Here is a 14,295-nt window from a genome sequence, read left to right as displayed (position 1 = left end):
AAAGCACAAGAATACTGAAATAAAGCAACAGAAAAGGAATTCAGGTATTTAAGTAGAACATGATAAAATACTCAGAGATTCTGATTCCTAACAGCAACTAATTGAGTCAGTAAAACACGTTTTAAGGAAATTTTAACAGTCCCATATGAATTTGAAAAAAACTGATGACCCCATTTTAAAACATCCCTTCAACAACATAAGAAAAAAGCTTTCTGAGCTATAAATAAATGTCAGTGCTAGATACCTACATGAAAACATTCAACTTAGATTACTGTATTCCTTTTGTAAACATGAAAGCAGGAGAGGGTGTAAGGAGAAACTTACTTATTTCACTGGACACTTGGTTCAGTTTATCTTGTGATCTGCTGATAAGGACAATCTTCATTCCATGTTTTGCTAACTGAAACAATAAAAAAAAAAAAAAACACTGAAGAGTTGAATCACCTGTATATTTCATTAAAAGACAGAAATCAGATATATTCTCATTTTAAGAAAACCTGATAATATGATATACCTAACTAAAAAACCAATAAACCTAAGTTGTAATGAATGGACAAACCAAATGAAGACACTACAAAAGGATTCCCCACAGGGTTATCTTTCTAGATTAAGCAAGTATATAAATGTCAAAGGATCTCAGAAGGAGTAAGACTTTTACTTTTCATCTTGCACCTACCTACACTGCTTTAGTTTTTTAAAATCATAAATATCTATTACTTCTATAATTTAAAAGCTAGCTTTAAAAAAGATTTTGTTTTGGACTGGATACATAAAGATTGGAAGACTGGCAAAGAAAACTACAGTTAAAATATTATAAATTCCTAAAACTAGAAGAAATTCTTAAAATTTTATTTAGGCATGATGTTTTGTGGACAACAAAGGTAAACTGAGGTAGTTGATTGGACAAAATAAAGTATTTCCTGAAAACACCTTCTGTGTGTAAACACAGAACTATGTAAGTGCTATATAGAATGAGTAGGATTTATAGGAATGTGGTTTCTAAATAGACAAGCAGAGGAAAAATACACTGATACATACGAAACGTTTTAGTGAACTATTCCAAACCGTATATAAATGAGCAATAAATCAGATATTTAAACTAAAAGTAGTTTAGTAAACTAATATTCCAGTCTTGAATCCTAAAGTCAGTTTTTATTAAGTAGTGAGCAGTTTTGCAAATGAGAAAATATGGAAAAACATTTTTTATTAAAATAACAAAGGTTAATAATAATTTGCTAAATTAATCTGCTATAAAACCACTAAAGAACCTGAGTCCATGCTTACAATTAAAAAAAATTAACAAAGGAGGAAAGACAAATAAGAGCTCTTAATTATAGAAAAGAAGCATCTAGTAAATGTAGAAGGAAAGATATTATTGCAAAAATTACCAATTTTTTCAAAACCATGGTAATAACTAACTTAGGAAAAACCTGTCAATGGATGTTAAATCCACTGGACAAAAGACTGTTGGGAAACGGGTATTTTTTTCATACAGTCTCAAAGTATCATCCCACAGATTCTATATTAATTACAAAGGGGAAAAAGTACCTTCATAACAGAGAATGGTGGTAGACAGCATCTTTTTTTTTTTTTTTTTTTTTTTTTTTTTATTTTTGGGACAGAGAGAGACAGAGCATGAACTGGGGAGGGGCAGAGAGAGAGGGAGACACGGAATCGGAAACAGGCTCCAGGCTCCGAGCCATCAGCCCAGAGCCCGACGCGGGGCTCGAACTCACGGACCGCGAGATCGTGACCTGGCTGAAGTCGGACGCTTAACCGACTGCGCCACCCAGGCGCCCCTGGTAGACAGCATCTTAATAAATGATTTATCTTAACATAATAATGGGACAAGAGAGTTCTTGTACCTCCTGATAAAATGAACTCAGAAAGATAAAACATCATCTGGGTAGCATTCCTGCTAAAAAATGTCTAACCTGAGCTAATCATGAGGAAACATCAGACAAACTGAGAAATCTGCAAAACAACTGGCCTGTATTTTTCAAAAATGCCATTGTTATAAAAAAAATTTTTTTTTTAAAGCTAGGAAACTCTTCTAGTCAAAAGACATGACACCTAAATGCAATGTATGATCCTTAACTGAATCTTGAAACCAAAAAGAGCTATAAACCTGGCTGGTTCAATTGTAAGAGCATGTTAACTCTTGATCTTGGGGTCATGAGTTCAAGCCCCACATTGGGTGTAGAGAGTACTTAAACAAATGAATAAATAAATAAAAAGAGCTATAAAGACCAATACTGAAACAATTTGGGAAACTTGCATATATAGGTTTTATATAATAGCATATCAAGTTAAACTTCCTGTGTGTGACCATTGCACTGTGGTTATAAGGTTGAACGTTCCTAGTTCTTAGAAGATGCATGCTGAAATCTTTAAGGGTGAGTTGTTAGGATGTCTGCAACTCACAAATGGTCCCGGCAAACAATATTAACTTAAAAATATCCATAATAGTAAATGAAAGTTAAATGTGACAAAATGTTAATAACTGGTGAATGCAGGTGAAAGGTATAGGGTATTTGTTATATTCTTCTTGCAACCTTCCTGGAGTTTTGACACTCGAAATAAAAACCTGGGACAACAAAAGGAGATTGGAAGAAAAAAAAAAAAAACCTCTTTGGGAATGACAAATGAGAAATCCAGTGGATCTGCCAGGATCGTCATCACAACTGGGCCATATCATTAGCTTTGGGTGCCTTAGTGGAACTAGAAGGCAGGGAAGCTTGTCTTAAAAGATTACTATCAACGCTCCTGCTTTGTACAGTCGTCCTCATACTATTATGGTCCCTATCCTTTCATGACATTCAAGAGAACTTGAGAACTCTTGGCCTATATCTGTCAGTATCTTTCTGTCAATTACAGTCCTTATTAAAAAATGATGCCATGGGGGCACCTGGGTGGCTCAGTCGGCTGAGCATCAGACTTCGGCTCAGGTCATGATTTCTCAGTTCATGAGTTTGAGCCCCACGTTGGGCTCTGTGCTGACAGCTCGGAGCCTGGAGCCTGCTTTGGATTCTGTGTCTCCCTCTCCCACTCTCTCTCTGACACTCCCCTGCTAATGCTCTGCCTCTCAAAATGAATAAACTTAAAAAAAAAAAAAAAAGATGCCATGGACTAGACTAGAAATAAAACTACTCTATAATAGTAAATCCACCTATTGGAAAATAGTTCAAAACAACTGACTTTAAAACTAAGGACTGTCCAGGGCCCCCCGGGTGGCTCAGTCAGTTAAGCGACTGACTCTTGATTTCAGCTCAGGTCGCGATGCCACAGTTTGTGAGTTCGAGCCCCGCATCCGGCTCTGCACTCACAAGGCAGAGCCTGCTTGGGATTCTCTCTCTTTCCCTCTCCCTCTGCCCTCCCCAATGCTCTTTTTCTCTCAAAATAAATGAATAAACATTTTTTTAAAAATAAACAAATAAAACTAAGGACTGTCCATAATCACGCAATATAAAATAAAAATTACACTACATTTTTTCCAACATACTGGGATAGAAAGTTTTATACTCACTTTTGCACAAAAATTTATTTTAAAACTGTCTTTGCTTAAGCAAACATGGTGCTTCTGATTACAAAGTATATGTATTGTACTATGCAACATTATATTTGTTTTTAACTTCAAACATCAAAACTACTATAAGGGACCATCCCATATTTGTTCTTATATTTTTAAGCCAAAAAGAAAGGTCTTGAAAATTACCTACCTCTTCTGCATATGACTTCCCAATTCCATCAGTACTACCTGTGACAACTGAGAAAAGAAAAAAAACAGTTTAGGTGAAGAAGTACAACGAAGAACCAATCATCGTGAGGACCCATCAGTTACTTATACACAAGAAGACCTGTGTAATACTTTGATGTAAAAGATGCAGCCACACCAGTGGTTCAAATTTAAGACTAAATACCCACCACAATGGCTAAAATTTGAAAGACTGCAATACCAAGTATCGACATGGTTGTGCAGCAACTGGAACTTTCACATATTGTTGGTGGCACTGGAAACTGATACAATCATTCTGAGAAAAAAAATATTTGGCATTATGTCCAGAACTAAACATGTGCCTACCCTATGACCTAGCAATTCCCAAGAGGTATGAATGCATCGTGTCTGCCAAAAGAATGCCCATGATCTCTTCATTTATGCATAACAGGTAAACATACCCAACTACTGATCTACAAGAGAGTAAGGAAGTAAATTGAGGTATGTTCATATAATGGAATACTAAATAGCAATAAAAAAGAACTATTGAGGGGCGCCTGGGTGGCGCAGTCGGTTAAGCGTCCGACTTCAGCCAGGTCACGATCTCGCGGTCCGTGAGTTCGAGCCCCGCGTCGGGCTCTGGGCTGATGGCTCGGAGCCTGGAGCCTGTTTCCGATTCTGTGTCTCCCTCTCTCTCTGCCCCTCCCCCGTTCATGCTCTGTCTCTCTCTGTCCCAAAAATAAATTAAAAATGTTGAAAAAAAAAAAAAAAAAAAAAAAGAACTATTGATTTACACAAAACATGCACAAACCTCCCACATATTATGTTAAGTGAAAAAAGTCTGACAGAAAAGTATACAAACTGCTGTGATTCCATTTATTAAGGTTTAAAAAAAAAAGGCAAAACTAATCTGTGATGACGAAAGTCAGAGTATTGGTCACATCTGGGTAAGGGGATAGATGACAAGAAATGGGCATGAAGGGACCTCTAGGGTGGAGGATATATCCTATATTTTGATTTGGGTACCTGAGTGTGTAAAAATTCACTTTAAAAATGTATACTTAAGCACATACTTACTATCCCTGTTACACCTTAATAAACCCAATTTTTCAAAATTATGGGCAACCAAAAATTTGATTTCTTCTATGGGAAAGTATATTTCTCTTAATCATGGTATCTTCTCTCTGAAATACTGGAATGATGTTTGTTACAAATTCGGAGCATTGCCATCTACTCCAAAGTGTTAGGGATGCGCTTCAATTGGTTTTCTTTTTTTTTTTTTTTTTCTATGTTTGTCTATTTATTTTAATTTTTATTTATTTTGAGAAAGAGGGAGAGAATGGGGAGGGCAGGGGCAGAGAGAGAGGGAGACAGAGGATCCAAGGAGCATCCAGAGGAGCGCATGTGTGTGTGTGTGCACAAGTGTATGTGTGCTTTTAAATTGCCAACCCCACACTTGCCTAAACCGGCATATCTATCATACTTTACTCTTTTTTAATGTTTATTTATTTGGGGGGGAGGGGCTGTGAGAGAGGGGGACAGAGGATCTGAAGCAGGCTCTGTGCTGACAGCAGAAAGCCTGATGCAGGGCTCGAACTCACAAACCATGAGATCATGACCTGAGCCGAAGTCGGACCCTTAACCAACTGAGCCACCCAGCTGCCCCTATCATACTTTAAAAGTCCTGGAAAGCCCAGAATATTGGAAGGACTAGAGATTATAAAATTTGCCTAATGGATATCAAATCTTCCTTTTCCAGAGTCTCTGGTTTTGGAGTTTATAGTAGATACTGTTAGAGCACCAACCACATACTCCCCTTCCAGCACAAAGGTTCTCAGTCAACCTCCCACTAGGAGTGTTATCTGCTGAGCACCAACCAAGAACTGTCCTTAGACAAAGAGAGCTGCCTTGCCCAAGGTTATATCCCCTCCCCTGAGCGGTATGTCTAATGACTGGTCCACACTTGGGGACAAAGTTCTGACTCCTTTACTTCACTTAGGCATCTCTGAAGGGCTACGCAAGGTTCAGAAATTCCCATGGGATCAGCTGTGACCTCTGCTACACTTGCGTCACAGTTGCACATCTGCCTGTCCTATTCTGCTTCTGGTGCTTCCGTACAGAGGTTATTCCTGAGTGTATCCCCCAATGCACCCCCATGCACACACATTTCAATCAATGTCTGAGTGTTTCCTGATGAACTACTGAGCCTGCAGTCAAGCCTCTTCTTTTTCACATAACTGTATGCGGATTGAAGCAATACATGAACTTGGTTTGAAAAAGAAAATAGTTACAAAAGGTTTAAAGTGAAAAACAGCAGTACCTCACCCCACCCTTCTGCATCATAGCACCCCATTCTGCTCCAGCTCCAGAAGTAACCATTTTCATCGTTTCAGTTGGTTTTCCTTATGTTATCATCCTTGTTCTAAATCCTGTGCTCACACTGTTATCTCCTGATCCATTAATTTTTATATTACTTATTACAGTTGATGAGAACTCCCACTCCCCTTTGTTTTCCCCCTCCTTCTAATGAAGTTATATCACAAGGTTCTGTCAATAGTCAGTGTGCACATTATTATAATAATGCACCTCAATTCTGACATAAACCAGAGGACATGGGCCCTAGCAAAGCTGCCCACACTTTAGGCATCAGCCACAAGTTTAGACATCCCAACAGGCATCCATACTCTAACTAACTGACTATAAAATTAAGGGTTCCCACAACTCCTCAAGTTCAGTAATTCACTAAACAAGTCACAGAACTCAGGACAACTTCACAACTTGTAATTACAGTTTTTAAATAAAGGATACAAATCAGAACCAACCAAATGCATAGCCACATGGGGTGAGGTCTAGGAGGGTCCTGAATGTAGAGCTTCCATGCCTTGCCTGAATCAGGGCATTTTACCCTCACAGCACATCAATGCGTTCACCAGTTAGGAAGCTACATCAAACTTCAGTGTCCGGAGTTTTTATTGGGTTTCATTACAAAGGCATGGTTGACCGAATCACGGACCATGTCGCTGAACTCAACCTCCAACCCCCCTTCCCTTCCCAGAGGTTGGAAGGTTGAGCTGATATCATCAAATGACTCAAATCCCCAATCTTCTAATCAATGGTTGGTCTTTCTGGCATGACCAGCCCCCATCTTGAAGCTATCTAGGTACTACCATGAGTCATCTCATTGGCATAAAGTATCCGGGCCAATTGTGAATAACAAAGACAATCCTATCATTCAGGAAATTCCAAGGACTTAGATTCTCCCCAGCAGAAACCAGGGATGAAGGCTTTTCATATTCTTTATTATACAACAATTACTGTGGTTAGATAAATATAATATTCACTACTGAAGCAAATAGTATAGTATAATTACCTTTCCCTTCTTGGTCAACATTTTTCTTTTCCTGTAGTTAAAATTGCCTTTTTCTTCCATTTCCATAGTTTTCTTTTTAAAATTTCCCCCATTTTCTAACAGTCTCTCGATACAATTTTCCACACAATCAATCCCATGAATGTGTTCCATTCTTTTTTTTCCCCTTAGAGATTACTTCCCTTGAGCCCTCCAGCTTTTATCCTGCTCCTCCTTGGAATGGCTGCTCTGCTGCACAGCTATTATTCTAGAACCTAACCATGAGAATTCCCTTGGCCTCTCTCTCCTGTGTTGAAGCTCTTGTTTTCTAGATCTGGTTCTAGTCTCTCATTAGGAAGCACGCCCACCAGAAGCTTTCCAACAATGGATACATGAAGACACATTTTTGTAAACATTTTTGTAAATAATTTTTTTATTTTAGACTTACCAAAAAAAAAGTGAAGATAATACAGGGTGATCCCTATACTCCAAGTCAGTTTCTCCTATTCCTAACATCTTATATTTGTCACAATTCATCAATGAATACTGGTACATTACAGTAGTCCCCTCTTTTCCACCAGGGATACATTCCAAGACCCCCAGTGATGCCTGAAACGGTGGATAATACCACATCCTATATACACTATGGTTTTTCCTATGAATACATACCTATGATAAAGTTCAACTTATGAACTGGGCATAGTAAGAGATTAAAAACTTAACAATAAAATAGAACAATTCTAACATACCATAATAACAGTTAAACCAGTGTGTTCTCTCTTTCACAATACCTTATTGTACTGTACCCACCCTTCTTCTTCTTGTGATATGTGAGATGATAAAAGGTCCACGTGATGAAGTGAGGTGAACGATGTAGGCATTAGGACATAGTGTCAAGCTACTACTGACCTTCTGACAATATGGCAGGAGGAGGATCACCTGCTTCCAGACCACAGTTGACGCAGGTAATTGAAACAGTGAAGAGCAAAATCTCAAATAAGAGGGGGGACAGGGTACCTGTGTGGCTCAGTTGGTTAAGCTTCTGACTCTTGACTTCAGCTCGGGTCATGATCTCATGGTTTGTGGATTCGAGCCCTGAGTTGGGTTCTATGCACAGCAGAGCCCGCATCAGATTTTCCCTTTCTCTCTGTCCCTCCCCTACTCACAATCTGTCTCTTTCAAAATACATACACACAGGGGCGCCTGGGCGGCTCAGTCGGTTAAGCCTCCGACTTCAGCTCAGGTCACAATCTCACAATCCATGAGTTCGAGCCCCGCATCGGGCTCTGGGCTGATGGCTCAGAGCCTGGAGCCTGCTTCCGATTCTGTGTCTCCCTCTCTCTCTGCCCCTCCCCCGTTCATGCTCTGTCTCTCTCTGTCTCAAAAATAAATAAACGTTAAAAAAAAAAATACATACATACATATATACATAAAAGAAGGGGGGCTACTATATTATTAACAAAAGCCTGTATCTTTTTCAGATATTCTTGTTACTGAATGTCCTTCTGTTCCACAATGCCATCCAGAATATCCTATTTAGTTGTCATGTTTCTTCATGTGACAATTTAAGAGACAGTTTTTTGACAGTTTAGGAGAAACTTTCTGATTGTATCTTTTTTTTTTTTAAGTCTATATATTCTAACTTCACAAATATATGAAGTTTTATCCTGGGTATAAAATTCTTAGCAGGAAATAATTTTTAACAAAAATATTGAAGACAATTCTCCACTGTCTTCCAGCACCAATAATGTTTAATATGTGTTTCACTATTCTGAGTTCAGATCATTTGTAAGTACCAGCTTTTTTGTCATGGAGCTTTTAGAATTATCATTTAATCTTTAACACTCTGTCATGATAATGTATCTTTCATTGGTTTTTTTTCCATTCATTGGTGCTAGATACTAGTGGGCCTTAAAATCCATGATCTTCAATTCTGGCAATTCTCTTCCATTAATTCTTGGATAATTTCTTCACCACTTCTCTGTCTACACCACTTCTCTTTCTACAATTCTTATTAATCAGGTGCACATGGGTGGCTCAGTCAGTTAAGTGTCGACTTCAGCTCAGGTCATGATCTCATGGTTCATATGTTCAAGCCCCACATCGGGAGCTGTGCTGACAACTTGGAGCCTGGAGCCTGCTTCAAATTCCCTCTCTCTCTCTGCCCCTCCCCCATTTGCCTCTGTCTCTCAAAAATGAATAAACATTAAAAAAAATGTACAATTCTTATTAATCAGAATTTAGATTTTTAAAAAATGTTTAGTTATTTATTTTTGACAGACAGCACATGTCCACAGGTATGTGAGCAGGGGAGGGGCACAGAGAGGTTGAGAGAATCCCCAAGCAGGCTCCACATGGAGCCTGACATGGGACTTAAACCTACAAACCATGAGATCATGACATGAGCTGAAATCAAGAGCCAGATGCTTAACCAATTGAGCCACCCAGGCGCCCCTAATAAGAATTTAGATTTAACAGTTTCTCTATTAATCATACTTTTCTTTTTGTCCTACTTTCTTGGAAATTTCTTCAGTTTTATCTTCCAAACTTTCTATTATATGACTTTTAAATTTTAGGGGTCAAATTTTTAATTTTGAAGAGCTCTCCTCTATTCTGATTGCTTGTACCTTTTTTTTTAAAGAGCATCTTGTTCTTATTATAAACCCATTATCTTCTCTCATCTCTGAGGATATTAATTATATTTTATTTATATACAGTTGGTTCTTAAACAACAGGGGTCTGAACTGCACAAGTTCACTTATATACAGATTTTTTTTATACAAAGACAGTATAATACGGTAAATGTATTTTCCTTTCCTTACGATTTTTTAAAATTTTTCTAGAGAGAGAGCATGCAAGCACTTGCGTGCATGCAAGCAGGAGAGGGAGAGAGAATCTCAAGCAGGCTCCATGCCCAGCACAGAGCCTCATGCAGGGCTCGATCCCATGAACCAAGAGATCATGACTTGAGCCAAAATCAAGAGTCAGGTAATTAACCAATTGAGCCACCCAGGCACCCCCCGCCCATCCTTAAGATTTTCTTAAAAACATTTTCTCCTCTCTAGCTGAGTGTAAGAATATAGTCAGCTAATCCACATAATATCAAAAATATGTTAATCAACTTGTTATCAGTAGGGCTTCCAGTCAACAGCAGGCTATTAGTAATTAAGTTATTGGGGAGTCAGAAGTTACACGCAGGCTCTCGACTGCACAGGGCACCTAATTCCCATGTTGTTCAAGGGTCAACTACATTTATATTTTCTTCTACTCCTTATATTCTGTTTCCTCTACTTTCCTTTTGACTGATTTGGCTGTCTCATCTTGGAAGCATTAATATAGCAATTAGTGTGCACATGGGGGGTGATTACACTTTTAGCCTCACTCTAGGGTAATCAAAGGACAAATGACCTTTTTTATTAGGGACTCCATAAAAGTATTTGTCTTTTCTGAGACCCTTCAATATCTCTTAAGAAGCATTTCCCAATTTAAATCTTTTGGCTGCTGGGTAGTTTGCAGATTTTTTACTCAACCCCTGTTCTCAGTCAGGTATCTCACCTCTGCCTTCTGTTGTGCCCAATTTTCCTGAGTCTCAAGCACATTTGGCTCAGTGCCCTTCCCCACCCCTGTCTTTTGAAGTACCTGACACTTCCAACTGCTGTGCTTTTCTGGGATCCAAAAGCAAATCTGTATGCTTCCTAATGGTGGACTGTCTGTGAGCACTCTGTGGTCTCCGCTCTCTGAAGTCAGTTACCACTCTTCCACCTTCATTTGCGGTGACTGGGCAATGAGGGATTTCAGAAGTTCCCTAGTTTCATCAAAATGGAGCTCTCTTTTTCTCATTCTCCTAATTCTTAGAGAGGATTTCCAAGAAATAAAAGGCTAGAAATATAGCAATTTGGTCATTTTAAAACTGTAAGTTACCCAAGTTTCCTCTTAAACATATTATACTAAAAGTAGACTAACTTGAATTGAGAACAAGATACTAAACACACTTCTCAAAAAAATTTTGGCTTTATGCTCCCAGCAAGAATTTTTTTCCTATCATCTTCTTCTATTAACTATCAAATTTAAATCAAATTAACAGTTTTTAGAAACTATTATGTGCACAGCTATAGAGACTACAACAATGTAGAAGATCCACTCTATTAGGTGTTCTATAAGTCATCCATTCCACAGTTAGGACTTCAAATATTAAGCAGAAACAATATGACTTTAAATAGTGTAAATATTAAAAATATAGCCTGATTTTTTAGATAGACGATAATATCATTTTTCTATATTCTAATAATTAAAATCAAATCTAGAGTTGCATAGTTATACATGAGCCAAATATGACCTCACAAGTACATTTTTTTTTCTGAGAAAATTGTAAAGTATAAAAATCATTTTTATGGGCACAAAGAAGTAAAAAATAAAGTTGGAAATTCACAGGCTCCCTTAGTCATCCCGGTAAGCACCGCTATAGTTCTACAATAATCAGTCACCTACAATGACCAGGCAATGGGGGATCAGCGATCATTTCTATCAAAGGAAATGACAAATTCTTTAGTTCTCTATGTCATATGATAGGTAAGTGTTTGAACGACATACAAACATGACTCAGTCATGTCAAATTTCAATCATAAACATTTTATGCAATGCAAAAAGAGAACTTTAATTTATTTGAGACACAGGCAATGGAGACAAGGATCATCCTGCTGCTTTTACTTTGAAAGATCCATTCTTAGCTTTAAAGCTACATATCTTCCAACAGTAGCAGCAGAGGTAGCCACTGGTAGTTGGACAGAAAAATCCCCTAATCGACTTCATTAATTTTTTACTTTTATAAAATAATAGTGTGATTCTCACTATGAAGATGATACCATATTGTCTGGGGAGTCAACTCATCATCATTAATTTTAGGAAGCTAATCAAAGCATACCATATCTTAAATCAAAAGTCTTTTAGCATTGCTTCTGGGGCATTGGGAAAAAACATGAAATAGATTACTATTTTTTTATCCTTCTTACTGTTGGTATTTTTTGCCCATGTGCATGTCCTGCCTTTTTAACAAAGAAGTGCTTTCCCACCATGAATAGAAAGATGGTGTAAATTGAGAGAGCAGACTCTTTATCTATTCCAGTTTACCAAAAATCAGTGTAGCATTGCTTAACCCTATTTCCAAAGGTCACTTAACATGTGCTCGCGCTCTATCTCCCAAAAATAAATAAATAAAATTTAAAAGATTAAAAAAAAACAAAAAAACAGATTTCTTAAAAATAAAATTTAATCGAAAACTTACTTGATTACTATTTACTGAATTACTTGGTTATTGTAAAAGACCACCAGTTTCAATTAATATAAACAGAATATTAGTGTAAAATATGTATATACATAACTATTAAAAAATTTTTTTAGTTCATCAATGTAGTACCTAAGATCATCTTTTGGTCTATCTTTTGGGAAACATTTGATATAAGCACTAACCACCCTGAAATACCTACCACCTTGCAATGGAAACCAAAGAAGCAAAGAGCAACTCCCAAATCATTCATATTTGCAGTCTTGCTTGGGTTTTGTTGGGTTTCTTAAAATGAAAGCCACAATGAAATAAGGCACAAAGTAGAGAAACAACCCCAGGGACCCATCTTTCTCATGTGATATGCACGTCTGGGCCAGAGTCCAGTTAGCAACAGTCTCCCCTTCCTTCTTTGCTACAACTATGGCCTGGAACGTAGACCCTACTTCCCAAACTCCCCAGCAGCCAGGTGTGGGTGGCCATGTGATTAGATTCTGGAAATAAGATGCAAACAGGAATACGAGGGTCTTTGAGAAAGGCTGCTCATAGGAAGCTTACTCAGCAGGGAGAGGCCCCTTTTGACCTTCATCTGGCCAATTCCCAAGTGATGGCTGTAAGTCCGGCGGTCTTGAATCACAAGTAACTTTGAGGGTGGAAGACGGGCTAAGATGAAGGAACATACTCACAGGAATCAAGGTTCCTGAGGACTCCATGGAATTACCATGCCACTTTTTTTTAACTAATCATTTCCTTTTTTACTGCTTCCCACAGAGAATCAAACATACACAGAAATTCTAGTCTCCTTTAAACTGGGTGAAAAACTTCTGTCTTGTTAAAGTTACGATTATAGGCACAGAAAAGCAAGAGTAAGCTGTCAATAAAGTTAATTATTAAACCAAAATATTTATTATTCACATGATTACAAGAATATGTGCTCAAGGTACCTCATTCATATTCTCCAGTTAATTCTCACAATAGCTATCACTCCAACCTAAGCTATCATCCCAACATATACAGACTCGTCCAACGACCCTTTCAGTCCTTTCTCACTCAACTCATACCCTACATAGTTAAGAATTCTCTTTCTCAAACACCATTTTTCTGATCTCATTCTTCTGTCAAGAAGTGATAATGTTTCCCTATTGCCAATTATATAAAACCTGAAACACACATCCATTCACTTCTCCCCACTGCCACCACCCGGGGCTACCATCATTCATCCCTCACAATAACTACTCCAGCAGTCCACTAAATCATTCACCTGCTCCCATTCCTATTCCTCTTCAATTCACCGCAAAGTGATCCCTCCAAAGGGCAAATCTGACATCACTTCCCTGCCTAAAACTAGTCAATGGCTTCCCACTGTCCCTATTCTTCATAAGGTCTTCCATGGGCTTATCTTATGTCCACTACTTTCCTCCTACCACTCACTGCCCTGGGCATGCTGCAATGTTTCCAGTTCCTCCAAGGTACCAAGCTCTCTCTCACAACTGTTGTTCTGGTCCCAATTTCACTTCAACCAGCGTCTCCCTCCCATCCTTGAGGTCTTCACTTGAACACCTCCTCTCCCATTAAGCCTTCCTTCTACACTAACAGAATCTCATAGCTTTCTGCCCTCACAGCACTCGGTGCTTCCCCCCTTCATGACATTCATCACAAAGGTTTACATAAGGGTCTGTCTGGGTCACCCAGTCTAACCGCTAGCACAGTGCCTGGCAACAAGTATATGATTAATGAGGTTTTGCTGGATGAATGAATGAGTGAATGAATGAAAAAAAAATTATGAATGGAAAACCAGCCTCTTAGGATACTACCCACTGTTTTGTCAACTCTTTTTTTAGAAATAACGTGGAATCGCCTACTATACACAACCCCATATACTCCATAGCACCTCTCAACATCAAGAATCAGTGATCTAAAATGAAATTTAAGAAATTTAACAGAGAGAAATTTAAC

At 38.2% G+C, this 14,295-nt stretch overlaps 1 protein-coding gene across 1 annotated transcript in view; it reads right to left on the bottom strand.

The window, feature by feature from the left end:
- HSD17B12 (hydroxysteroid 17-beta dehydrogenase 12) overlaps positions 1 to 14,295 on the bottom strand; it is a 165,838-nt gene that overhangs the window by 103,744 nt on the left and 47,799 nt on the right. The window contains exons 2-3 of the mRNA XM_058688712.1: positions 3,720 to 3,766; positions 325 to 400 (exon numbers count right to left, since the gene is read on the bottom strand). Coding sequence (XP_058544695.1) covers positions 325 to 400; positions 3,720 to 3,766 — 123 coding nt within the window. The remainder of the gene's footprint in view (positions 1 to 324; positions 401 to 3,719; positions 3,767 to 14,295) is intronic.

The sequence above is a fragment of the Neofelis nebulosa genome, chromosome 10 (assembly GCF_028018385.1).
Source record: "Neofelis nebulosa isolate mNeoNeb1 chromosome 10, mNeoNeb1.pri, whole genome shotgun sequence".
Lineage (NCBI taxonomy): Eukaryota > Metazoa > Chordata > Mammalia > Carnivora > Felidae > Neofelis > Neofelis nebulosa.
This window is presented reverse-complemented; position numbering and strand designations above follow the sequence as displayed.